The sequence below is a fragment of the Staurois parvus genome, unplaced genomic scaffold (assembly GCF_062004578.1).
Source record: "Staurois parvus isolate SC_StPar_1 unplaced genomic scaffold, SC_StPar_1.0 ptg001352l, whole genome shotgun sequence".
NCBI lineage: Eukaryota > Metazoa > Chordata > Amphibia > Anura > Ranidae > Staurois > Staurois parvus.
Genome location: NW_028319148.1, coordinates 2434319 through 2459976, shown reverse-complemented (window position 1 = coordinate 2459976; position 25658 = coordinate 2434319). Strand labels below are relative to the sequence as shown.

At 45.4% G+C, this 25658-nt stretch overlaps 1 protein-coding gene across 1 annotated transcript; it reads left to right on the top strand.

Annotated features, from left to right (window-relative positions):
* Positions 1-2224: 2224 nt before the first annotated feature.
* On the top strand, positions 2225-25658 carry LOC149436691 (extracellular calcium-sensing receptor-like). Its single transcript, XM_089661594.1, has 6 exons — positions 2225-2271; positions 4323-4614; positions 8077-8907; positions 19619-19846; positions 21582-21705; positions 24715-25658. The coding sequence occupies exons 1-6, from the start codon at positions 2225-2227 to the stop codon at positions 25656-25658; spliced, it is 2466 nt and encodes an 821-aa protein (XP_089517720.1).

Sequence of the window (25658 nt, the reverse complement as noted above, 5' to 3'; positions counted from 1 at the left end):
GTGGAGGGATTGGCAGAGGGGGGTGGCGGAAACGGAGCGGTTGGAAAGGTGAATGAGTCTGGCAGCCGTATTCAGGATTGACTGAAGCGGGGATAGCCAGCAACGAGGCAGGCCAATAAGGAGGGAGTTGCAGTAGTCGAGTCGTGATATGATGAGGGAGTGGATGAGCTGTTTAGTGGTTTCTGGGGTTAGGAACGTGCGGATTTTGGCGATGTTGCGGAGGTGGAGTCGGCACAAGTTTGTTGAAGATTGGACTTGGGGCTGGAAGGATAGGTTGGAGTCCAGAATGACACCAAGTACTCTGGCCTGCGGGGCGGGTTTGATGGTGGTGTTGTTGGACATGATGGAGAAGTCAATGGGAGGTGGTGTGCTGGCTGGGGGGAAGACTAGGAGCTCGGTTTTGGAGAGGTTCAGTTTAAGGAAGTGGAGCGACATCCAGTCTGATATGTCGCTCAGTAGGTGTGTGATTCGGGCGGAGACAACACTGAAGAATTACACTTTGCTACAATGTGACGTAGTCAGTGTACAGCTTGTATAACATGTAAATTTGCTGTCCCCTCAAAATAACTCAACACACAGCCATTAATGTCTAAACCGCTGGCAACAAAAGTGAGTCCACCCCTAAGTGACAAGGTCCAAATTGGGCCAAAGTGTCAATATTTTGTGTGGCCGCCATTATTTTCCAGCACTGTCTTAACCCTCTTGGGATGGAGTTCACCAGAGCTTCACAGGTTGCCACTGGAGTCCTCTTCCACTCCTCCATGATGACATCATGGAGCTGGTGGATGTTAGAGACCTTGAGCTCCTCCACCTTCCATTTAAGGACGCCCCACAGATGCTCAATAGGGTTTAGGTCTGGAGACATGCTTGGTCAGTCCATCACCTTTACCCTCAGCTTCTTCAGCAAGGTAGTGGTCGTAAATGAAAAATATTTTAAAAAATATATTTTTAAATATATTTTTACATATATTTGTAAATGCATTTCAAAAATGTAGATTAAATGTATTTTTTAAGTCAAACAATATATTTGAAAATGTATTTTTAAAAATATTTTTCATATATTCTGTAATATATACAAAAAGCATTTCAACATACAATATATATATATATATATATTTTTTTTTTAAATATATTGAATACGATCAAAATTGTAGTGTCTCCAATGTATGTCCATATATTTGGGAAGGATATTTTTACGATATATTTAAAATATATTTTTCTTCCATGTGGGTAGTGCATGATGTCTGGTACAGGGGCGGACTGACAACTCATGGGGCCCCCGGGCAATAGGGGATCATGGGGACCCTGTGTCCTAGCCCAAACTCAAAAAAGCCTATGAAAAAAGGTACCAGGAGCATCTCATGGGGCCCCCTACTGACCCCGGGCCCTCGGGCAGTGCCCGAGTTTCCAAATGGTCAGTCCGCCCCTGGTCTGGTATATACAGTATTTTGAGGAGTGCAATTTACTGGATGTGTTTACGATATAATAATGAAAGTCTAGCCCAAAGACCTAATAGAGGACTGTACAACCTTTGCCCAATATTAATTAATTAAAACCAGGCTTAGCATCTGCAGCTGGACTTTACCTATACCCACAGAAAATAAATCATAGGTCAACATTGCCGGTTGACAATGTATTATAGGCAGGTAATTATTGTGATATCTTGTCTTTTCAGATACTGGAGGAAAATGGTAGATTTATCCACAGCAATCTGGCTTCTCGCTTTACTGAACCTCATTACAGATGTGTCTTCTATGAATAAGAGATGTGTGTTATCTACTTCATCAAACCTGGAAGGAATGACACAACCTGGAGATGTCATGTTTGGATTTGTTGTCCCACTCCATTTGGAATGGGTTTATCAACAAGTTTCCTTCACCACGAGACCTCCAAAGGTACCCTGTACAACGTAGGTGAACTTTTCTGAAATCCTCAAGAAATATGAAATTGATATACTGTACTAGCTTTTTCTGATGTTGGCCTTGACTTGGCCATATCTCAACTCCATGTAATTTTTTTTGTAGTTTTGAATTGAATGAGGAAGAGTTAGAACCTTGTGCAAGGTTTCTGTTGATGTTTGTGTTCCAATTGGGAAGATTTTCCTCAAATTCAGTTGCCTATCACTGGGGCAGGAGCTGAGGGAAAGACAGGACTAATAGGAAGGGTTTTTTTTTTGTAAACTGGGGGATGGTTTAGAATCTCTTTGTTGGTGAGAATTTCCCTAATGGCCTATCCACATGAAAACCAGTTTGGGAGACTAAGGAGACTAGGGTGAGAATGCCATTCTTTCAAAGACAGAAATGAGAAAACGCCTGTATTTGTTTTTTTGCTTTTTTGCAAATCTAATGAGGAACCACCTTTTTCTGTTAGTGTCCTGACTCTGAGCCATTCAGGTAGATGTGATTGCTATATATATATATATATATATATATATATATATATATATATAAAGCAGTAATATGGGTGGAGTGCACAAGGATGATCAATCACAGTGCATAGCAATCAGGCCCCCCCAATCCAATTTTCTTTATATGGGTAGTGGATGGGTGTTCCAGCATGACAATGACCCAAAACACACAGCCAAGGCAACAAAGGAGAGGCTCAAGAAGAAGCACATTAAGGTCCTGGAGTGGCAAAGCCAGTCTCCAGACCTTAATCTGATTGAAAATCTGTGGAGGGAGCTGAAAGTTCGAGTTGCCAAATGTCAGCCACCAAACCTTAATGACTTGGAGAGGATCTGCCAAGAGGAGTGGGCCAAAATCCCTCCTGAGATGTGTGAAAACCTGGGGGCCAACTCCAGGAAACGTCTGACCTCTGTGATTGCCAACAAGGGATTTACCACCCAGTACTAAGTCATGTTTTGTGAAGGGGATCAAATACCTATTTCCCTCATGAACATGCAGATTAGTCATCATTTGTTAGACATGCATTTCTGCTGAATTTGTTGTTGCTATTCTGTCTCTTAGGGTTACAATACACCAAACATTCGATTTTTAGACCGATCATTTCTTTGTGAGTGGGCAAACATTCAAAGTCAGCCGGGGAGCAAATAGTTATTTCCTTCACTGTATATATATAGATTCCTAGATTGTAAGCTCGAAAGAGCAGGGCCCTCGAACCCCTCGTGTATTGTATTGTTACTGTCTTGTCTCATGTTCTGTCCCCCCACTCTAATGTACAGCGCTGAGCATACCCTTTGGCGCTATATAAACACTGTATAATAATTATATATATATATTTAGTGCACCAAAAAAGATGTGCTGTTGTAAATTAGATACATTTTAAATATCTAATGTGTCCTATTTACTGGATTGAAAAATATCTTTCTCTTAAATATGTTTCATATTATTACATGTGAAATAATAATAACAATAATAACTAGAAAAGCTACAATTTCTGGGGAAATTGTGTGAAGTGTTCTTGCCTCCACCAGTAGTCTACAACTGGAGTGGGCGGAGTAACTGGGTGGAGTGGCTTGTCACTCTGCTGCCTGCTCACACACCTGGGTTCCTATGGCAACTCACTCTACAGTAAGGGCAGAGAAGAGCGGTTAAAAACAAACTGCTCCTACTTGCTCACTTCACTGGCGGTTGCCATGTTCAAACGGTTGTAGTTTTAAAACTATAAATCCTACAGCAAAGAGCTTTATATTGTGAGAATCGCAGACCCAGACCTACATTTTGATGCATAGTATGTCTCTGAAATATTAAAACTGAAGGCACAGTCGCAGTTTAGAAATGCCCCTTCAAATTTCAGGTGGCTGTGAGTGAAGTTTCAATGAAAGTCAATGGGCGGCGTGAGTTGCAAACAAATGGTCATATTGTAAAAACTATCAGGACTTTTTTAGTGGCAGCAGGGATAGCTGAACATTTTGATATAAGATTTGTGTAGGTGGGCTTGAAAATGAGAGAGTGATGGCAGTTTAGAAATCATGTCCTGATTTTTCCTTCCACACTCTAGCTTTGTCAGCTCCCACTCTAGTTGCGCAATTCATTCCTCTGGGACAAATTTCACCACCAAAACAGCGATATTTCGTGAACCATTCGGCGAAACGTTCCACAAAGTAATAGCAATCCGATCGGGAACAATCCACACGTTTCGGTATATTACTTGTCTATGTAATGTAAAAACTGTGGGAGGAGTTAGGGTGGTAAAATTGGCTATAATAATAAGAATAAGAATATATATGTGAGATAACAATAAGTGTTCTTGCAAGAACACTTAATAAACACCATCATCATCAAATGAGAAAAAGATGTTTTACAAAATGATATATCCCCTTTGAGGAGTTTTCTCTCTTTTTGTATTTGTTGGTTGTGAAGATTTCATATTGACAGCTATCAACAGATCCAAGCACTGATATTTGCAGTGGAAGAGATCAACGATAACCCTCACCTTCTACCCAACACAACTTTGGGCTTCCAGGTATATGACTCGTGTGATGTTATGCAGTATGACTTGGATGGTGCTTTGCAGATACTGACCGGAACAAACACAGCCATTGCCAACTACAGATGTCTTGAAAATATTCCCGGTAGTGCTATTATTGGAGCAGCCCTCTCCTCCAACTCTGTCCTCCTAGCACAGGTTCTGGGACTTTTCCGCTACCCTCAGGTAAGGCAAAATATGAATGAAGGCATTTACTCCTAACTTACTCCTTACTTTCAATTGTATTAAATTTAACTACTTCAAGTCCGGACACTTCCCCCCCTTCCTGTCCAGGACAATTTTCAGCTTTCAGCTCTATCACACTTTTGAATGACAATTGCGTGGTCATGCAACACTGTACCCATATGAATTGCTTAGCATTTTTGTGAGACAGATAAAGCTTTATTTTGGTAGTATTTATTCACCACTGGGATTTTTATTTTTTTTGCTATATAAATGAAAAAGTCCAAAAAATGTAGAAAAAAAGTGTTTTTCTTATAAAATTTTGCCAATAAATAGTATTTCATCATAAATCTTGGCCACAATGTATTCAGTTATCTTTTTAGTAAAAAAAAAAATAACTCAACTTAGTTTATAACCAAAAATTTAAATTTTTAAAACTTTTTTTTATATTTTAATTTTATTTTTTTATATTATTATGCATGTTTTGGGTTTATTTTTAACATACTGTCACCCTAGCAGTACAGTGTCACCATAGTGACACTGTTCTACTTGTGCGGGGTAATGAAGATACATTTTTTGTTTTTTACACTGATTGCTTTTACACCCATAAAGGCTGTAAAAGCAATAATTTCTCCTTCTCTGTGGCTGCATTCTTGCAGTTATTGAGAAATACTGTGTGAGCTGTAATTGGTCACAGCTTGTCACATGGTACAAGGTTGTTGTGAATAGCCCTGTACCATGTGATCTCTGTGATCATTCACAGATTTCACACGTAGTAAGCAATGATGTCAGAAGTGACTTCTTGCTTACTACTCTTCATGTGATCACTGATTGGCCAATCAGTGTTCACATGATCGGGACCTCGCAGAGAGGTCCTGTACAGTGCTTGGTGTTTCGTTGTGTCCAGAGGATCGAGGGCTCCCAGGGAGCGCGCACAATCCAAAATGGCGGGCGCCATTTATGAACGGCAAGCCACCCCTGCACTGCCACCCTCTGGCTGTTTATATACAGCGGCCAGACGGGAAGGGGTTAAAGAAGTACAAGGGGTTTTCAAGTCAAACTGGGACTTTTCATTTTCCAGGTCTAAAAAGTGATGCTAGCATGGTGGTACTACACTCAGTAGTAAGTGGCAAGTGTGTCCTATTACTGATAGGCGGCGCTCATGTCTCAGGCCAGTGCAGAGACTGTTAACCAAGATGGCAGACAACAGTGTTAGTGAGTGCACGGAGCAGCGTGTGGTGATGACGTTTCTTGTGAACAAAGGCGTAAAACCCACAGATATCTACAGAAGTCTTCAAGCACAGTACGGCATTGAGACATTCAGCCGCAGCATTACATTTGAATGGTATAAACAAAGATCTCAGTACATGCATCAGTGGTGGTCCCCAGCCCACAGCAGCCATTCCTGTGAACATTCAGCTAGAACTCAATACACTAAAATCTGATAGTATAACATTCCTGTATCAAACCATTTCACATACATTGTGTCCCGAGTGCTTTGTCCGGCGCCCTGCCTGCATTTTTACTGTTCTTTCTGCCTGGAAACTGAGAAACGTCCATGGCGTCCAAAAAGCGTCCCTTTACGTCAAAAGCGGTTTTAGACCGGCTAGAGAACAGCGATAGTAAATTAGAACCACTTGCAGAATTGAGTGATAATGATTCGTGGGGGAATCTGGTACTCACAGAAAGTTCCCGATCTCCTCTTTCGATTGGGACCTTTCCCGATCATGTGACCGCCGTGACGACGTGTCATGGTGGTCACATGACCCTAAACCCCGTCCCACCTCCCCGCTTCTGAAACCCTTAAAGGGCTGGTGCCAAGGGGTTAAACTGTTTATAAATTAATAAAAACATTGAAATACAAAAGATGGATTCACAGCTACCTTTGCCAGTAAATCAATGCCCATGTGCTTTTTCGAAAAAACTTTTGATGCCATGGAACTTTCGATACAACCTTCAATTTACATATAATAAATATTTGGGGGTCCGTGAACAATCTGAACCAGGGGCGGACTGATCATTTGGAAACTCGGACACTGTCTGAGGGCCCGGGGTCAATAGGGGTCCCATGAGATTCCCCTGGTACCTTTTTCATAGGCGTTTTTGAGTTTGGGCAAGGACACAGGGCCCCCATGATCCCCTATTGCCCAGGGGCCCCATAAATTGTCAGTCCGCTCCTGATCTGAACCTTTATGAAGGGGTTGATGAGCAAGTTTTTGTGACCCATTTTAGAACATTTGAATATTTGAGCATGGGCACTTGCGGGTTCCTGCACTACAGAGGGTGTACAGATGTCTTTCTATCATTAAGAGAAAAGCATCTCCTGGTCTTTAGCTGAGACTTACAATGACATCACAACAACTACATAGTACATACCACACAAACCATACATACCATACAAAGTACCTACCACCATTTGCACCAGTCTCTGCCATAATGTCTGTAATGATATCATACACACGAAAGGGGTGATTTTGTGAGGTTTTAATTGACCTACTACTATATTTTTGGTGAGAGTAGAACAACTGTTAACCTCCTTAGCGGTGTTCCCGACTGTAGTTCGGGGTAAAATTTCTATACCAAAAGCGGTGACCCCGAGCTACACTTGGGCTCACCATGCGGCGTTGCTCTGGGGGTCCCTGCAGCACTTACCTTGTCCTTCGCTCCCACGATGTGTCCCCTCCAGCGTCCCCGGCCATCTCCTCCGGCCGATGCCAGCATCCGGCTTCTGTGTTCCTGTTCCTGTGACATCGGGACGCACGGCGGGAAATTTGAATTTTTAAAAAAATTTCATTTTTGCTGTCATTGCTATTTCAATGCATTTCATATACATTTTGTCCCTACTGCTTTGTCCGGCGCCCTGCCTGCATTTTGAATGTTCTTTCTGCCTGGAAACTTAGAAAAGTCCATGGCGTCCAAAAAGCATCCCTTTACGTCAAAAGCGGTTTTAGAACAGCGATAGTAAATTAGAACCACTTGCAGAATTGAGTGATAATGATTCGTGGGGGAAATTCGTCATCAGACACTGAAAACAATTTTGCGACTTTGCTCAGCGATGTGCGAATTTGCCTCTGTATTTCAAATTTCAGTGTTTTTGGTTTGATTATATTATTGAATTAAATTTATTATTATATTATTATTTTTTATGATTATTTATTAAATTATAATTCATGATTTCGTGTTTCAAATTTTATCATACCCGGGATGTTTACTAGACTCTTGTTCGTACAGATTTCAGTGAGTTATTCCTAAAAATTACAGCCTACAATAAAAAACTACATATTTCCATGCAAAAAAATGGTACCGCTTTCAGCACAAAAAATCGGAAAGAATCATACCGCCAAGGAGGTTAATACCCAATGGAAATCCAAACCTGCAACGTTTGAGTAATACACAGTTGTCCATGATGCAAATACATTTTTGTGTTTGGTAAATAAACAACAATTACTCTTTTCTTTCCTTTAGATCAGCCATTTCGCAACAAGTCGCCTGTTAAGTGACAAAAACAAGTTTCCATCTTTCTTCAGAACTGTCCCTAGTGATGTGTTTCAGTCTCAAGGGCTGGCCAAGCTTGTGTTATATTTTGGTTGGACATGGGTAGGTCTGGTGGCTGTGGACAACGATTACGGTCAGCAGGGTATTAATGTGGTCAAGCAGGAAATCACCAAGGCCGGGGCTTGCATTGCCTTCACTGTAAGCATTCTTGTAAGTCAACCTGACCGCAATGCTCTCCACATAGTTAGGGTCATTCGGCAATCTTCAGCCAGAGTTGTCATTGTCTTCTCAACAATACTTGACTTGATTCCAGTTGTGCAAGAGATGCTGAAGCAGAAGATATATGGCAAAACATTCATTGCCAGTGAAGGTTGGTCAACATCACCATTATATGCCACAGAAGATGTTTATAAAATTTTCTCTGGCACAGTTGGATTGGCTCTCTACAGTGGAGTAATTCCTGGATTTGAAGATTTCTTGAGCAATTTTCACCTTTTCAGTGGTATCGGAAGCAATTGGTTAAAGGTGCGTTGGGAGGAAATTTTTAATTGTGAATTTAGGACTACAAAAACTGATGGAAACTCCTCCACAGTGCCCGGGAATGTGTGCACAGGAAGAGAGTCTCTCACAGGAACACAGAATGGCTACCATGATGTATCCAGCTTGAGAAATCCATACAATGTCTACACAGCAGTGCATATCTTAGCTCAAGCATTAGGAGATCTTGAGGGCTGTAAACCAGGTACAGGAGCATTTCCTAATGCACGTTGCGCACATATCAGGAACGTCAAGCCATGGCAGGTAATATTACAGTCAAAAAAGGTATCTTTCTATACAAAAATGCTTTGCTGTTGCTAGACTACTGTAGTTAAGTTCTACATGGTGGTATATGGTAAATTAAAGTGAATGTAAACCCTGAAAATGAATTTCTTTGGTCTGTTAACCACTTCCAGTCCGGACACTTTCACCCCCTTCCTGTCCAGGCCAATTTTCAGCTTTCAGCGCTATCACACTTTGAATGACAATTGCGCGGTCATGCAACATTGTACCCCTATGAATTTTTTTGCATTTTTTTGAGACAGATAAAGCTTTATTTTGGTGGTATTTATTCACCAATGGGATTTTTATTTTTTTTGATATGTAAATTAAAAAGTCCAAAAATGTCTTATAACATTTTGCAAATAAATAATATTTCATCATAAATCTTGGCCAAAATTTATTCCGTTATATTTTTAGTAAGAAAAAAATAACCCAAATTAGTTTACAACCAAAAATTACCATTTTTAAACATTTTTTTATATTATTTTTTATGTATTATTTTTTTTTTACATACTGTCACCCTAACAGTACAGTGTTACCATGGTGACCCTGTACTACTTGTGGGGGGTGATGAAGATTTTTTTTTTTTTTACACTGATTGCTTTTACACCCATAAAGGCTGTAAAAGCAATCATTTCTCCTTCTCTCTGTGGAAGTGGAAGCAACTGGGAACAAGAGCAACTCAGCCACCAAGTGGTAGGCCACATCACATGACAGGGCGGGGTCAGCGCATGCTGAAGCGCACCGTGCGCAGAAGTCTCCAACTGTCTGCAGAGTCAATAGCTAAAGACCTCCAAACTTGGTGTGGCCTTCAGATTAGCACAACAACAGTGTGTAGAGAGCTTCATGGAATGGGTTTCCATGGCCGAGCAGCTGCAGCCAAGCCTTACATCACCAAGTGCAATGCAAAGCGTCGGAAGCCGTGGTATAAAGCACGCCGCCACTGGACTCTAGAGCAGTGCAGATGTGTTCTCTGGAGAGATGAATCACGCTTCTTTGTCTGGCAATCCGAAGGTACTTGCCTGACTGCATTGTGTCAAGTGTAAAGTTTGGTGGAGGAAATATTATGGTGTCGGTTGGGCTTGGCCCCCTGGTTCCAGTAAAGGGAACTCTTAAGATGTCAGCATACCAAGACATTTCTACAATTTAATTCTCCCAACTTTGTGGGAAGAGTTTGGGGATGGCCCCTTTGTATGCCAACATGACTGCGCACCAGTGCACAAAACAAGGTCCATAAAGACATGGAGGAGCCAGTTTGGGGTGGAGGAACTTGACTGGCCTGCACAGAGTCCTGACCTCAACCCCATAGAACACCTTTGGGATGAATTAGAGCGGAGACTGTGAGCCAGGCCTCCTCCCCCGACATCAGTACCTGACCTCACAAATGTGCTTCTGGAAGAATGGTCCAACCTTCCCATAGACACCCTCCTAAACCTTGTGGACGGCCTTCCCAGAAGAGTTGAAGCTGTTATAGCTGCAAAGGGCGGGGCCAACTCAATATTGAACCCTACGGACTAAGACTGGGAGGCCATTAAAGTTCATGTGCGTGTAAAGGCAGGCGGAACACTACTTTTGGCAATATAGTGTATATAAATAACTCTCTACAAAGTTTTCTTTTTTATTGTTGGTAAAAGGGTGTTTATATATATATATGTGTGTGATTTTTTTTTTGTATACTATTTTTGTCCTATATTTGACATTTATAAAGATAAGGGAAAACTTTTTTTTTTTAGTTTTGGATAGTATGGAGAGGTATTAGAATAAGGGAGGGTTATAACCCCTACCATTTTTTTTTTGCCATCTGTGCCCCATTGGGGAGGTTCACCTTCACTTCCTGTCCCATAGCCAAAACAGGAAGTGAGAGGAAATCCCTACAAATTATCCACATCCTTACCACGCTATAGCTGAATGAAGGCCACAGCGCGGATGTCCAGTTCTAGGAGGGCGTCATATGACGTCCTCCCAAAACACGCCCCCAGCGTGCCTCCAGCAGTGTGTATCTGGTGCTGTCTGTGATTGTTGTTTCCTTTGGACACAGCTGATCACATGACATAGTAAAAGGCCAATCACAGCTGACCACCATGTAAACACACTTGCCAGTTATCGGCAGTCCTTTCCTCATGCACTGTGCACTGTCAAAAGAGACATATTCACTGGTAATTAGGGCACTGATTATCAGTGCCCTGCTTATCAGTGCAGTCCCAAAAGTGTCCATTAGTGCCCAACAGTACTGCCCAGCAGTGCCCAACAGTGCTGCCCAACAATGCTGCCCATTAGTGCCCAACAGTGCTGCCCAGCAGTGCCCAGCAGTGCCAAACAATGCTGCCCAGCAGTGCTGCCAATCTGTACCTGTCAGTGCCACCAGTCTGTGCCGCCAGGCAGTGCCGCCAGTCAGTGGCCTTCAGTGCTAATTATTAATGCCCATCAGTGCTGCCTATCAGTGCCCATCATTGCCGCCCATCAGTGTCCATCAGTACAGCATATCAGCGCAGCATCATCAGTACCTCCTCATCAATGTCCACCAGTGACGCTTCATCAGTGCAGTCTATCAGTGCACATCACTGCTGCCTAACAGTGCACACCAGTGCTGCCTATCAGTGCCGCTTCAGCAGTGCCCATCAGAGTCCATCTGTGCTGCCTATCAGTGCCACCTCATAATTGCCCATCAGTGCAGCCTGATCAATGCACATCAGTGAAGGAGAAAATGTACCTATGTGCAAACTTTTATAATAGAAACAAAGAAAACCTTTTTTTTTTTTTAATTTTCACTTTCCGTTTATAGTGCAAAAAATAAAAAACCCAGTGTTGGTTAAATACCACCAAATGAAAGCTCTATTTGTGTGAAAAAATGATAAAGATGTCATATGGGTAAAGTGTTGCATGACTGCGCAATTGTCATTCAAAGTGCAACAGCACTGAAAGCTGAAAATTGGCCTAGACAGGAAGAGGGTAAAAGTGCCCTGTAGGCAAAGTGGTTAAAGGAATCCACTGGCATCCCAGGTCACCAGAGTCTTTGTCCCCACTTGAAAATTTCCCCTGTTCTGGAGCCAACCCCAAATTTGGGATTTTCTTTTACTTTCACTTTCAATGCCTTACTGGCTTCATCCTGAACCTAAAAAAAAAACGGTCTAGCTCAAGTTAGGCTTTAAAACTGGTGACCATAGAAATCATTTGTTAAATGTGAGAAACATTACATGTAGAGATGAGCGAAGTATTCAAAAATTCGATTCGACTGATTCGGCGAATTTGTGGACAATATTCGATTCGAGTCGAATATATTCGCTGTGAATTTAACTTAAAAAAGGGTGTTTCTAGGCTTCAGAGAGACTTAATATTAGTGCAGAACACTGTACCTTTAATTTAAATGCCCTTGGAGTCTGATGGGGAAGAGAAATAATACTGTCAGTCAGTATGACATGCAGATGAGTGCCGTCGATCTTAGAATCACCGCACACTTCACTCATTTGGGCAGTCAGGGGGCCAAAACCAGAGTGTGGAGCCACAGTGTGGCGGTGGAGGCAGCAGCAATGGGAGGCCATACAGCAACCTATGACAAAATGGAAACCAGCAGGAGTGTGAGGAGACCTGAAAGTGGCACATGGCAGAGTGGGAGCAATGGGAGGCGGTACAGGGACCCATGTCACACTGTGGACCCAGCAGCAGCGTGACCAGGCGGTACGGGGGCCCATGGCAGATTACAGGCCTGGCAGCAGCAATGGGAGGCCCGTAATCTGTCAGCACCCTATGACAAAAAATGGAACACACCAGCAGTGTGTGAGGAGACCTGAAAGTGGCACATGGCAGAGTGTGGCGATGGAGACAGCAGCAATGGGAGGCCGTACAGGGACCCATGACAGACTCTGGACTTGGCAGCAGCATGAGGAGGCGGTATAGGGGCCCATGGCAGATTAGGGGCCTGGCAGCAGCCATGGGAGGCCCGTAATCTGCCAGCACCCTATGTCAAAAAATTCAACACACCAGCAGTGTGAGGAGACCTGAAAGTGGCACATGGCATGAGACACTGTGGACCTGGCAGCAGCATGAGGAGGCGGTACAGGGGCCCATGGCAGAATAGGGGCCTGGCAGCAGCTATGGGAGGCCCGTAATCTGCCAGCACCCTATGTCAAAAAATTCAACACACCAGCAGTGTGAAGAGACCTGAATGTGGCACATGGCAGAGTGTGGCGATGGAGACAGCAGCAATGGGAGGCCGTACAGGGACCCATGAGAGACTCTGGACTTGGCAGCAGCATGAGGAGGCGGTATATAGGGGCCCATGGCAGATTAGGGGCCTGGCAGCAGCTATGGGAGGCCCGTAATCTGCCAGCACCCTATGTCAAAAAATTGAACACACCAGCAGTGTGAGGAGACCTGAAAGTGGCACATGGCATGAGAGACTGTGGACCTGGCAGCAGCATGAGGAGGCGGTATAGGGGCCCATGGCAGATTAGGGGCCTGGCAGCAGCTATGGGAGGCCCGTAATCTGCCAGCACCCTATGTCAAAAAATTCAACACACCAGCAGTGTGAGGAGACCTGAAAGTGGCACATGGCATGAGAGACTGTGGACCTGGCAGCAGCATGAGGAGGCGGTATAGGGGCCCATGGCAGATTAGGGGCCTGGCAGCAGCTATGGGAGGCCCGTAGTCTGCCAGCACCCTATGTCAAAAATTCAACACACCAGCAGTGTGTGAGGAGACCTGAAAGTGGCACATGGCAGAGTGTGGCGATGGAGACAGCAGCAATGGGAGGCCGTACAGGGACCCATGACAGACTCTGGACCTGGCAGCAGCATGAGGAGGCGGTATATAGGGGCCCATGGCAGATTAGGGGCCTGGCAGCAGCTATGGGATGCCCGTAATCTGCCAGCACCCTATGTCAAAAAATTGAACACAACAGCAGTGTGTGAGGAGACCTGAAAGTGGCACATGGCATGAGAGACTGTGGACCTGGCAGCAGCATGAGGAGGCGGTATAGGGGCCCATGGCAGATTAGGGGCCTGGCAGCAGCTATGGGAGGCCCGTAATCTGCCAGCACCCTATGTCAAAAAATTCAACACACCAGCAGTGTGTGAGGAGACCTGAAAGTGGCACATGGCAGAGTGTGGCGATGGAGACAGCAGCAATGGGAGGCCGTACAGGGACCCATGAGAGACTCTGGACTTGGCAGCAGCATGAGGAGGCGGTATATAGGGGCCCATGGCAGATTAGGGGCCTGGCAGCAGCTATGGGAGGCCCGTAATCTGCCAGCACCCTATGTCAAAAAATTCAACACACCAGCAGTGTGAGGAGACCTGAAAGTGGCACATGGCATGAGAGACTGTGGACCTGGCAGCAGCATGAGGAGGCGGTATAGGGGCCCATGGCAGATTAGGGGCCTGGCAGCAGCTATGGGAGGCCCGTAATCTGCCAGCACCCTATGTCAAAAAATTCAACACACCAGCAGTGTGTGAGGAGACCTGAAAGTGGCACATGGCAGAGTGTGGCGATGGAGACAGCAGCAATGGGAGGCCGTACAGGGACCCATGACAGACTCTGGACCTGGCAGCAGCATGAGGAGGCGGTACAGGGGCCCATGGCAGATTAAGGCCTGGCAGCAGCAATGGGATGCCCGTAATCTGCCAGCACCCTATGACAAAATGGAACCCTGGGCTGGGGCAGGCAGAACCGCCGTATCTTTATCATGGTTTTCCCAGGCCACCGAATGGCGATGCTGCATATGCTGACGCAACGCTGTAGTCCCAACATGGGCCCCCTGGCCACGCTTGACTTTCTGGCCACATAGTCGACATACGGCTACGTTTACTTCCTCGGGCGGCTTGACGAAAAATTGCCACACCGCCGAGTAGGAAACTTTGCCCCCGCTACTCCTCACTGGCTGACTGCTACTTCCTCCGTGCACACCGGCACCACTACTGGCCGTGGTGGTAGGCTGCAGTGGAGCTGGTGCTCTACTCCGTGGCCGTTTGCCTCCACTGACACTGCTGCGACCCTGCTGCCTCCTGGCAGCAGCAATGGGAGGCCGTACAGGGACCCATGACACACTCTGGACCTGGCAGCAGCATGAAGAGGCGGTACAGGGGCCCATGGCAGATTACGTGCCTGGCAGCAGCAATGGGAGGCCCGTAATCTGCCAGCACCCTATGACAAAAAATGGAACACACCAGCAGTGTGAGGAGACCTTAAAGTGGCACATAGCAGAGTGTGGCGATGGAGACAGCAGCAATGGGAGGCCGTACAGGGACCCATGAGAGACTCTGGACCTGGCAGCAGCATGAGGAGGCGGTACGGGGGCCCATGGCAGATTACGGGCCTGGCAGCAGCAATGGGAGGCCCGTAATCTGCCAGCACCCTATGACAAAATGGAACACACCAGCAGTGTGAGGAGACCTGAAAGTGGCACATGGCAGAGTGTGGCGATGGAGACAGCAGCAATGGGAGGCCGTACAGGGACCCATGAGAGACTCTGGACTTGGCAGCAGCATGAGGAGGCGGTATATAGGGGCCCATGGCAGATTAGGGGCCTGGCAGCAGCTATGGGAGGCCCGTAATCTGCCAGCACCCTATGTCAAAAAATTCAACACACCAGCAGTGTGAGGAGACCTGAAAGTGGCACATGGCATGAGAGACTGTGGACCTGGCAGCAGCATGAGGAGGCGGTATAGGGGCCCATGGCAGATTAGGGGCCTGGCAGCAGCTATGGGAGGCCCGTAATCTGCCAGCACCCTATGTCAAAAAATTGAACACAACAGCAGTGTGTGAGGAGACCTGAAAGTGGCACATGGCAGAGTGTGGCGATGGAGACAGCAGCAATGGGAGGCCGTACAGGGACCCATGACAGACTCTGGACCTGGCAGCAGCATGAGGAGGCGGTATATAGGGGCCCATGGCAGATTAGGGGCCTGGCAGCAGCTATGGGAGGCCCGTAATCTGCCAGCACCCTATGTCAAAAAATTGAACACAACAGCAGTGTGTGAGGAGACCTGAAAGTGGCACATGGCAGAGTGTGGCGATGGAGACAGCAGCAATGGGAGGCCGTACAGGGACCCATGACAGACTCTGGACCTGGCAGCAGCATGAGGAGGCGGTATATAGGGGCCCATGGCAGATTAGGGGCCTGGCAGCAGCTATGGGAGGCCCGTAATCTGCCAGCACCCTATGTCAAATAATTGAACACAACAGCAGTGTGTGAGGAGACCTGAAAGTGGCACATGGCAGAGTGTGGCGATGGAGACAGCAGCAATGGGAGGCCGTACAGGGACCCATGACAGACTCTGGACCTGGCAGCAGCATGAGGAGGCGGTATATAGGGGCCCATGGCAGATTAGGGGCCTGGCAGCAGCTATGGGAGGCTCGTAATCTGTCAGCACCCTATGTCAAAAAATTGAACACAACAGCAGTGTGTGAGGAGACCTGAAAGTGGCACATGGCAGAGTGTGGCGATGGAGACAGCAGCAATGGGAGGCCGTACAGGGACCCATGACAGACTCTGGACTTGGCAGCAGCATGAGGAGGCGGTATATAGGGGCCCATGGCAGATTAGGGGCCTGGCAGCAGCTATGGGAGGCCCGTAATCTGCCAGCACCCTATGTCAAAAAATTCAACACACCAGCAGTGTGTGAGGAGACCTGAAAGTGGCACATGGCAGAGTGTGGCGATGGAGACAACCCACCGACTGTTTTGCTCGCTGCCAAGCTGCCACCCTCTTCTCCTGATGATGCGGAAGCAATAGCCTGATGACGACGAGGCTGCCAAGTGCGATCAGCCTCATCATCATCAATTAGGGTCTCCGCCTCACTACTAGCCCCCTCGGCTGCGTGTGGGTCAGGAGACAGACCTGTCTCTAGACCGGCTACCGAGCCACTCTCCTCGCCACTACTTCTTCGCCTGGCTGCTGAAGAGGCGGATGTCTCTCCCCGTTCCTGACCGCCCTCTGTTAGCTCTTCCTCACTGTACTGGATGACACCGGGAGCACTAGCCTCTGGCTGCGAATAGTGCTGCCTCGACCCCTTCCTCTGCTGCCACGTCTGCTCGCTCCTAAAACATTGCCTCCTCTGCCACTCCTCTGCATGTTGTCTGACATACTCTTTAATTAAACGATTCTGTGTCCCTGAGTAACAATTCTGTGTCCCTGAGTAACAATTCTGTGTCCCTGAGTAACAATTCTGTGTCCCTGAGTAACGTTTCTGTGGCCCTAAGTAACAGTTCTGTGGCCCTAAGTAACAGTTCTGTGGCCCTCAGTAACAATTCTGTGTCCCTCAGTAACAATTCTGTGTCCCTCAGTAACATTTCTGTGGCCCTCAGTAACAATTCTGTCTGTCCCTGAGTAACAATTTTGTGTCTGTCCCTGAGTAACAATTCTGTGTCCCTCAGTAGCAATTCTGTGTCCCTCAGTAAAAATTCTGTGTCCCTCAGTAACAATTCTGTGTCCCTCAGTAACAATTCTGTGTCTGTCCCTGAGTAAGAATTCTGTGTCTGTCCCTGAGTAACGTTTCTGTGGCCCTAAGTAACGGTTCTGTGGCCCTCAGTAACAATTCTGTGTCCCTGAGTAACAATTCTGTGTCTGTCCCTGAGTAACAATTCTGTGTCTGTCCCTGAGTAACAATTCTGTGTCCCTGAGTAACGTTTCTGTGGCCCTAAGTAACATTTCTGTGGCCCTCAGTAACAATTCTGTCTGTCCCTGAGTAACAATTCTGTGTCTGTCCCTGAGTAACAATTCTGTGTCCCTCAGTAACAATTCTGTGTCCCTCAGTAAAAATTCTGTGTTCCTCAGTAACAATTCTGTGTCCCTCAGTAACAATTCTGTGTCCCTGAGTAACAATTCTGTGTCCCTAAGTAACTGTTCTGTGGCCCTCAGTAACAATTCTGTGTCCCTGAGTAACGTTTCTGTGACCCTAAGTAATGGTTCTGTGGCCCTCAGTAACAATTCTGTGTCCCTGAGTAACAATTCTGTGTCTGTCCCTGAGTAACAATTCTGTGTCTGTCCCTGAGTAACAATTCTGTGTCCCTGAGTAACGTTTCTGTGGCCCTAAGTAACAGTTCTGTGGCCCTCAGTAACAATTCTGTCTGTCCCTGAGTAACAATTCTGTGTCTGTCCCTGAATAACAATTCTGTGGCCGTAAGTAACGGTTCTGTGGCCCTCAGTAACAATTCTGTGTCCCTGAGTAACAATTCTGTGGCCCTAAGTAACGGTTCTGTGGCCCTCAGTAACAATTCTGTGTCCCTCAGTAACAATTCTGTGTCTGTCCCTGAGTAACAATTCTGTGGCCCTAAGTAACGGTTCTGTGGCCCTCAGTAACAATTCTGTGTGCCTGAGTAACGTTTCTGTGGCCCTAAGTAACAATTCTGTGGCCCTCAGTAACAATTCTGTGTCTGTCCCCGAGTAAAAATTCTGTGGCCCTAAGTAACAATTCTGTGGCCCTCAGTAACAATTCTGTGTCCCTGAGTAACGTTTCTGTGGCCCTAAGTAACAATTCTGTGGCCCTCAGTAACAATTCTGTGTCTGTCCCTGAGTAACAATTCTGTGGCCCTAAGTAACGGTTCTGTGGCCCTCAGTAACAATTCTGTGTCCCTGAGTAACGTTTCTGTGGCCCTAAGTAACAATTCTGTGGCCCTCAGTAACAATTCTGTGTCTGTCCCTGAGTAACAATTCTGTGGCCCTAAGTAACGGTTCTGTGGCCCTCAGTAACAATTCTGTGTCCCTGAGTAACAATTCTGTGGCCCTAAGTAACGGTTCTGTGGCCCTCAGTAACAATTCTGTGTCCCTGAGTAACAATTCTGTGTCTGTCCCTGAGTAACAATTCTGTGGCCCTAAGTAACGGTTCTGTGGCCCTCAGTAACAATTCTGTGTCCCTGAGTAACAATTCTGTGGCCCTAAGTAACAGTTCTGTGGCCCTCAGTAACAATTCTGTGTCCCTCAGTAACAATTCTGTGTCTGTCCCTGAGTAGCAATTCTGTGGCCCTAACTAACGTTTCTGTGGCCCTAAGTAACAGTTCTGTGGCCCTCAGTAACAATTCTGTGTCCCTGAGTAACGTTTCTGTGGCCCTAAGTAACAATTCTGTGGCCCTCAGTAACAATTCTGTGTCTGTCCCTGAGTAACAATTCTGTGGCCCTAACTAACGTTTCTGTGGCCCTAAGTAACAGTTCTGTGGCCCTCAGTAACAATTCTGTGGCCCTGAGTAACGTTTCTGTGGCCCTAAGTAACAATTCTGTCTTTCCCTGAGTAACAATTCTGTGGCCCTAACTAGCGTTTCTGTGGCCCTAAGTAACGATTCTGTGGCCCTCATTAACAATTCTGTGTCCCTGAGTAATGCTTCTCTGTCCCTAAGTAACATTTCTCTGTCCCTAAGTAACGTTTCTGTGGCCCTAACTCTGTCCCTAATACAGAGCGGTCTGCCTCTCTTGAATGACTGGAGGCAAATGAAGAATTCTAAAATGGCCGCCATTTATAGCTCGACCATTACACAGTGCTGGCTGGCTGGCTGCTGATTGGCTAATGCGATCACATGTCATTAAGGAATGCATTATGGGTCAGCGCGCCTTGTCTGCGCGCCTTCCCAGACATCCCCGCTCCGTCGCCGCACATGTCCGCCGCCATTTTATTTTCCAATATTCGAAACGAATTCCACTTCGCCTACTTCGATTCGCTCATCTCTAATTACATGAAGTAAATTGTAAAACTTTCCTACTTTACAGCTCCTTTACTACATGAAGAAGTCCAGGCTCACTCTGAGCAATGGCAGAGAGCTTTACTTTGATGAAAATGGAGACCCACCTGCATTATACGACATTGTAAACTGGCAGCTGAACCGGGATGGCACAATACACCACCTCAAAATTGGCAGTTATGACATTGTGGCATCCCCTACTCACATGTTCACTATTAACAAAAGTGCCATTTTCTGGGTGGATGGAGAGAGCCAGGTATGACCATTATAATTAATTTATGACCAACTACTAAGTTTTAAAATATGGGTCATTTAATGTATTGGCAATTTCTGTGTATACTTGTACACAGTTCCCTTAGTTGCCAAATATTCTTGTTTCAAAGCAAAGAGCAAGCCTTTAAAAATACATTTGTGAAAGAATGGGTCGCTCTCAGGAGCTCAGTGACTCCAAGCGTGGTCCCGTTATAGGTGGCCACCTGTGCAATAAGTCCATCTGTGACATTTCCTGGCTACTAAATATTCCACGGTCAACTGTTAGTGGGATTATAACAAAGTGGAAGCAACTGGGAGCAGCAACTCAGCCACCAAGTGGTAGGCCACGTCACATGACAGAGAGGGGTCAGCACATGGTGTAGCGCACAGTACGCAGAAGTCCCCAACTGTCTGCAGAGTCAATAGCTAAAGACCTCCAAACTTGGTGTGGCCTTCAGGTTACCACAACAACAGTGCTTAGAGCGCTTCTTTGTCTGGCAATCCGATGAACATGTCTGGGTTTGGCAGTTGCCAGGAGAATGGCACTTGCCAGACTGCATTGTGCAGTTTGGTGGAGGGGGGGTTATGGTGAGGGGTGTTTTTCAGGGGTTGGGCTTGGCCCCTTAATTCCAGTGAAGGGAACTCTTAAGGCATCAGCATACCAAGATATTTCAGACAATTTAGGGTTTAGGGATGGCCCTTTCCTGTTCCAACATGACTGGGCACCAGTGCACAAAGCAAGGTCCATAAAGGCATGGATGAGTGAGTTTGGGGTGGAGGAACTTGACTGGCCTGCACAGAGTCCTGACCTCAACCCCATAGAACACCTTTGGGATGAATTAGAGCGGAGACTGCAATCCAGGCCTTCTAATCTGACATCAGTGCCTGACCTGACAAATGTGCTTCTGGAAGAATGGTCAAACCTTCCCATAGACACCCTCCTAAACCTTGTGGACGGCCTTTTGAGAAGAGTTGAAACAGTTATAGCTGCAAAGGGCGGGGCCAACTCAATATTGAACCCTACAGACTAAGACTGGGATGCCATTAAAGTTCATGTGCGTGTAAAGGCCGGCCGACCAATACTTTTGGCAATATAGCGTATGTTTCTTAGAAATGATTCTGGCTTTATAAATTGCTATTGAAATTATTATTTTTTTCCATCTACAATGTGTGATGAGCCCCTGGTATGATGAGCCCCTGACGTTGCCTGAACTCAGAGTTGTAGTGAATAAGGACACTGCAGATCAAATGTTCCTCACCGAACACCAGCACGTGCATTGATGCACTCTGTGGACCTGTAAAAGGTTCTTTTGAACTCCCTTCCAGTCCATGTATGGGAACTCCTGTCCATGCTTCTGCAGGTTTCATTGAGAATCCTACTATAATCTCATCTACCTAATTTGCATACTTCCTTCCATTTCTGTGAATGAAACTATTTGCTTAAAAGTCCAACATAGTCAATCACATGACCTTTCGATGAAGTGAAAAGGGCTAAAAGCTTTGTTTGGTTTGGGCTAATTTGGGAGATGTCCCATTACTTCCTGTTCTGTCTGACACCTGCTACCCAGAACGAAAGTAAGGGAAAGTCTGGCCACAAGCAATCCAAACACACCAGAGTTTCTAAACAACCACTCTTCTTAAAAAAGATGTCCACCTCAGGGGGGATTTCATCATAATGTTTGACACACATCAATTTTTTTTTTAGCTAAACTGAACTTTAAATGCTCACTTAATTGCAGGTACCAATCTCCATCTGCAGTCAAAGTTGTGCTCCAGGATTTCGGAAGGCTGCCAAACCTGGAGAACCACCTTGCTGCCTTCAATGTGTCCCTTGTGGTCAAGGAGAGATTTCCAACCAGTCAGGTAAGTTTCACCTCTGTTATTGGATAGCAATCATATATCCCTACCTATTCCAGGCAAAATAAAAAAAACTCCTTGTTAACTTTATCTTATATCTCTGGGAATCTGACTACATGCAACACCAGCTACAAGTGCTGCATATCTCATGGTGATGTGTTAAAACAACACAAGTTTAATAGTATTAGTCACAAGAAATTATGGGGAAAATGAAGAAGTGGCACCAATAATGGATCAGCAGCATATACACTCACCGGTCACTTTATTAGGTACCTGGTGTGGTGGTCTTCTGCTGCTGTAGCCCATCTGCTTTAATGTTTAATGTGTTGTGCATTCAGAGATGGTATTCTGCATACCTTGGTTGTAATGCATGGTTATCTCTAACTACACGAAGTATCAGGCCCCGACCATTACAACCATGGCAGACAGACGACACCAGAAATCTTAAGTGACATAGTCGTGCACTGGAGCAATTGTGGCATAAAACCAAATCTCACCAAGCATTCACCCTATATAAATCTGCTTTCTTAACATACAATTCCTCCCTCTATGCTGCCAAACAAGCCAACTTTGTCACTCTTATTAATACCTTGTAATCCAGTCCTTGTCTTCGCTTCTCTACTTTTAACTCTCTACTTTCTCCACCTCCACCCAGTAACTCACTCACTGCTTACGAGATTGCAAATCATTTCAAAAACAAGATTGATGCAATTTGTAGGGGCATCTCTGCTACACAGACATCTATCCCACTTAGCATACTTTATACTAAACCTCCCTCAACACTTTCCTCTTTTGACCTTGCTACTACTGAAGAGGTCACTAAGGTTTTCTCAGAAGCCTGCCTCACCACCTGTCCCCTGGCTCCTGTCCCCTCTCAACTATTACGGTCACCCTCTTCTTCCATTCTATGCTCCCTCACTCACATCTTCAATCTCTCCCTCTCTAACGTTGCCTTCCCCACCCCTCTAAAGCATGCACACATCACTCCCATGCTTAAAAAACCCTCGCTGGACCCCACCAACCTGAACAACTTAAGACCTGTTTCCCTGCTCCCGTTTACCTCTAAACTCCTTGAGTGCTTAGTCCACAATCGCCTGAGCTCCTACCTCACCGACAACAACCTTCTTGACCCTTTACAGTCTGGCTTTCGCTCACTACTCTCCACTGAAACATCACTACTAAAACTCACTAATGATCTACTAACTGCTAAAACCAATGGCCACTACTCCGTACTGTTACTACTTGACCTCTCTGCGGCTTTTAGTACTGTTGAGCATCCCCTCCTCAAAAAAAACTCCACTCTCTTGGTCTCCGAGACTCTGCTCTCTCCTGGTTCTCCTCCTACCTATCGCAGCGCTTCTTCAGCGTTACCTATAACTCTGTCTCCTCCTCTCCACTTCCTCTTTCTGTAGAGGTCCATCAAGGTTCTGTCCTTGGACCCCTTCTCTTCTCCATCTGCACCTCCTCCCTTGGTCACCTGATAAACTCCCAGGGCTTTGCCCAATGGATAAAATTCGAAACATTAACAATAACATATAAAGCCATTTTTAACTCTTCCCTAAATTACATCACCAATCTTGTCTCCAAATATCACCAAAACCATCTTCTCCACTCCTCGCACGACCTCCTGCTCTCTAGCTCCCTTGTATACTCCTCCCATGCTCATCTGCAGGACTTCTCCAGAGCCTCCCCTATCCTCTGGAACTCTCTACCCCAATCTATCCGACTATTGCCTACTCTGCCCACTTTTAGGTCATCTTTGAAAACCTATCTCTTCAGGAAAGCCTATCCTGCCTTCAGCTAACAATGGAATCTTCTATTCCTCATATCAGTTCATCACCCACAAGTATTACCTTTTGTACCGCCAGCCCCTCCCTCTTAGATTGTAAACTCCATGGAGCAGGGCCCTCCTAACCTTCTTGTATTGAACTGTATTGTTGCTGTATTGTCTCCCGTTATATTGCAAAGCGCTGAGCAAACTGTTGGCGCTATTTAAATCCTGTATTATATAAATAATAATAATAGTTACTGTTACCTTTCTTTCATCTCAAACCAATCTGCCCATTCTCCTCTGACCTCTCACATCAACAAGGCCTTTTTGTCCACACAACTGCTGCTCACTGGATATTTTCTCTTTTTCGGACCATTCTCTGTAAACCCTAGAGATGGTTGTGTGTGAAAATCCCAGTAGATCAGCAGTTTTTGAAATACTCAGACCAGCCCATCTGACACCAAAAGCCATGCCACGTTCAAAGTCACTTAAATCCCCTTTCTTCTCCATTCTGATGCTCAGTTTGAACTTCAGCAAGTGGTCTTCACCACGTCTAGATGCATAATTGCATTGAGTTGCTACCATGTGACTGACTGATTAGCAATTTGTGTTACCAAGCAATTGAACAGGTGTACCTAATAAAGTGGTCAGAGAGTGTATAATACTTTTGGTCCCTTGTTACTAAGTAGGGCTGTCACAGAGTTTACTTGACCAACTACATTACCAGGGATGAGCAACTCATGTCACCTAATCTGGGGGTGGTCCTGGTGCTGTGGTTGCACTGAAGAGTAGCTGGCTATGGTGTCAATCAAGATGAAAGGCACATGCCAGCCCACTGTGTGCTGACATGTCAGCTTTTAATGTTTGTCCTAGGGTGACAAACTAAGCCTATATAGACTTACAGTAAGGCATCAAATTCACCATCAGACGTTCCCACCTCCCAGCTAATACTGGTGGGATCAACAGGTCCAAAAAGATGAATAAAAACCTCACAGAGAAAAAGTAGGTGACCCAAAAGACATAAAGAAGGGTAAACTACCATTTATCCGGTTTTAATTTTTAAGGTTTACAGTTTGTTTTTTTTAACACATTTCAGCAACTGTATTGGAAACACAATGCTGTTCTTTTGAAACTAAATGCACACAAAGTTCATGACTCTTCATAAGGCTTTGATCTATCATGATCTATAGAGACCAGTACACTGTCAGTCCAAATAATGCATATTCTTTTGCTTCATGTTGCAGATTCTTTTGAGTGTTACAAGTGTCCTTGGGATAAGTGGCCAAACCAACAGAAAACAAAATGTCTTAAAAAGAGTATAGATTACCTCTCTTATGAAGATCTTCTTGGACTTTCTTTGGCAATCATCAGCATTGGGTCCTCTTTTGTTCCAACCGTGATTATGAAAATTTTGACAAAGAACAAACATACTGCCATAGTGAAAGCCAGTAATTATTCTCTAAGTTGCCTTCTTCTAGGATCTCTAATGCTGTGCTTTCTCAGTGCCTTGATTTTTATTGGGTCCCCCAACAGGGAGAGCTGTCTGTTACGCCCGGCTACATTTGGCATGACTTTTGTTCTTTGCATATCGTGTATCTTGGCCAAGACAATCATGGTGTTGCTTGCATTCTTGGCTGTCAAACCGCTGAGCAGGCTAAAAAAATGGACCAATATTCGTGTGGCCTACGCAATTACAACACTTGGCTTTTTAGTACAGGTCATCTTATGCATTACTTGGCTGTCTCTAGCTCCTCCGTACCCACAGTACAACACTCACATTTACCCAGAACTCATTATTGCTGAGTGCAATGAAGGCTCTACTTTTGCTTTTTGGACCATGTTGGGTTACCTTTTTCTGCTGGCAACCATAAGTTTCATTGTTGCCTTTCTGGCTCGGCGACTTCCTGACAGCTTCAACGAGGCCCAGTTTATCACGTTCAGCATGCTGGCCTTCCTGAGTGTTTGGATATCTTATATCCCAGCATCCCTCAGTGCTCAGGGCAAATATACAGTGGCCATGGAGATCTTTGCCATTTTGGCTTCCAGTTGGGCTCTAGTCTTCTGTATGTTCCTTCCTAAATGTTTCATCATATTGTTTAGACCACACATGAACTCCAGGGAAATTCTAATGAGGAGAGATAGGGTTAACATACCAACTACTTCCAAAATATATACATTGCATCAGTGA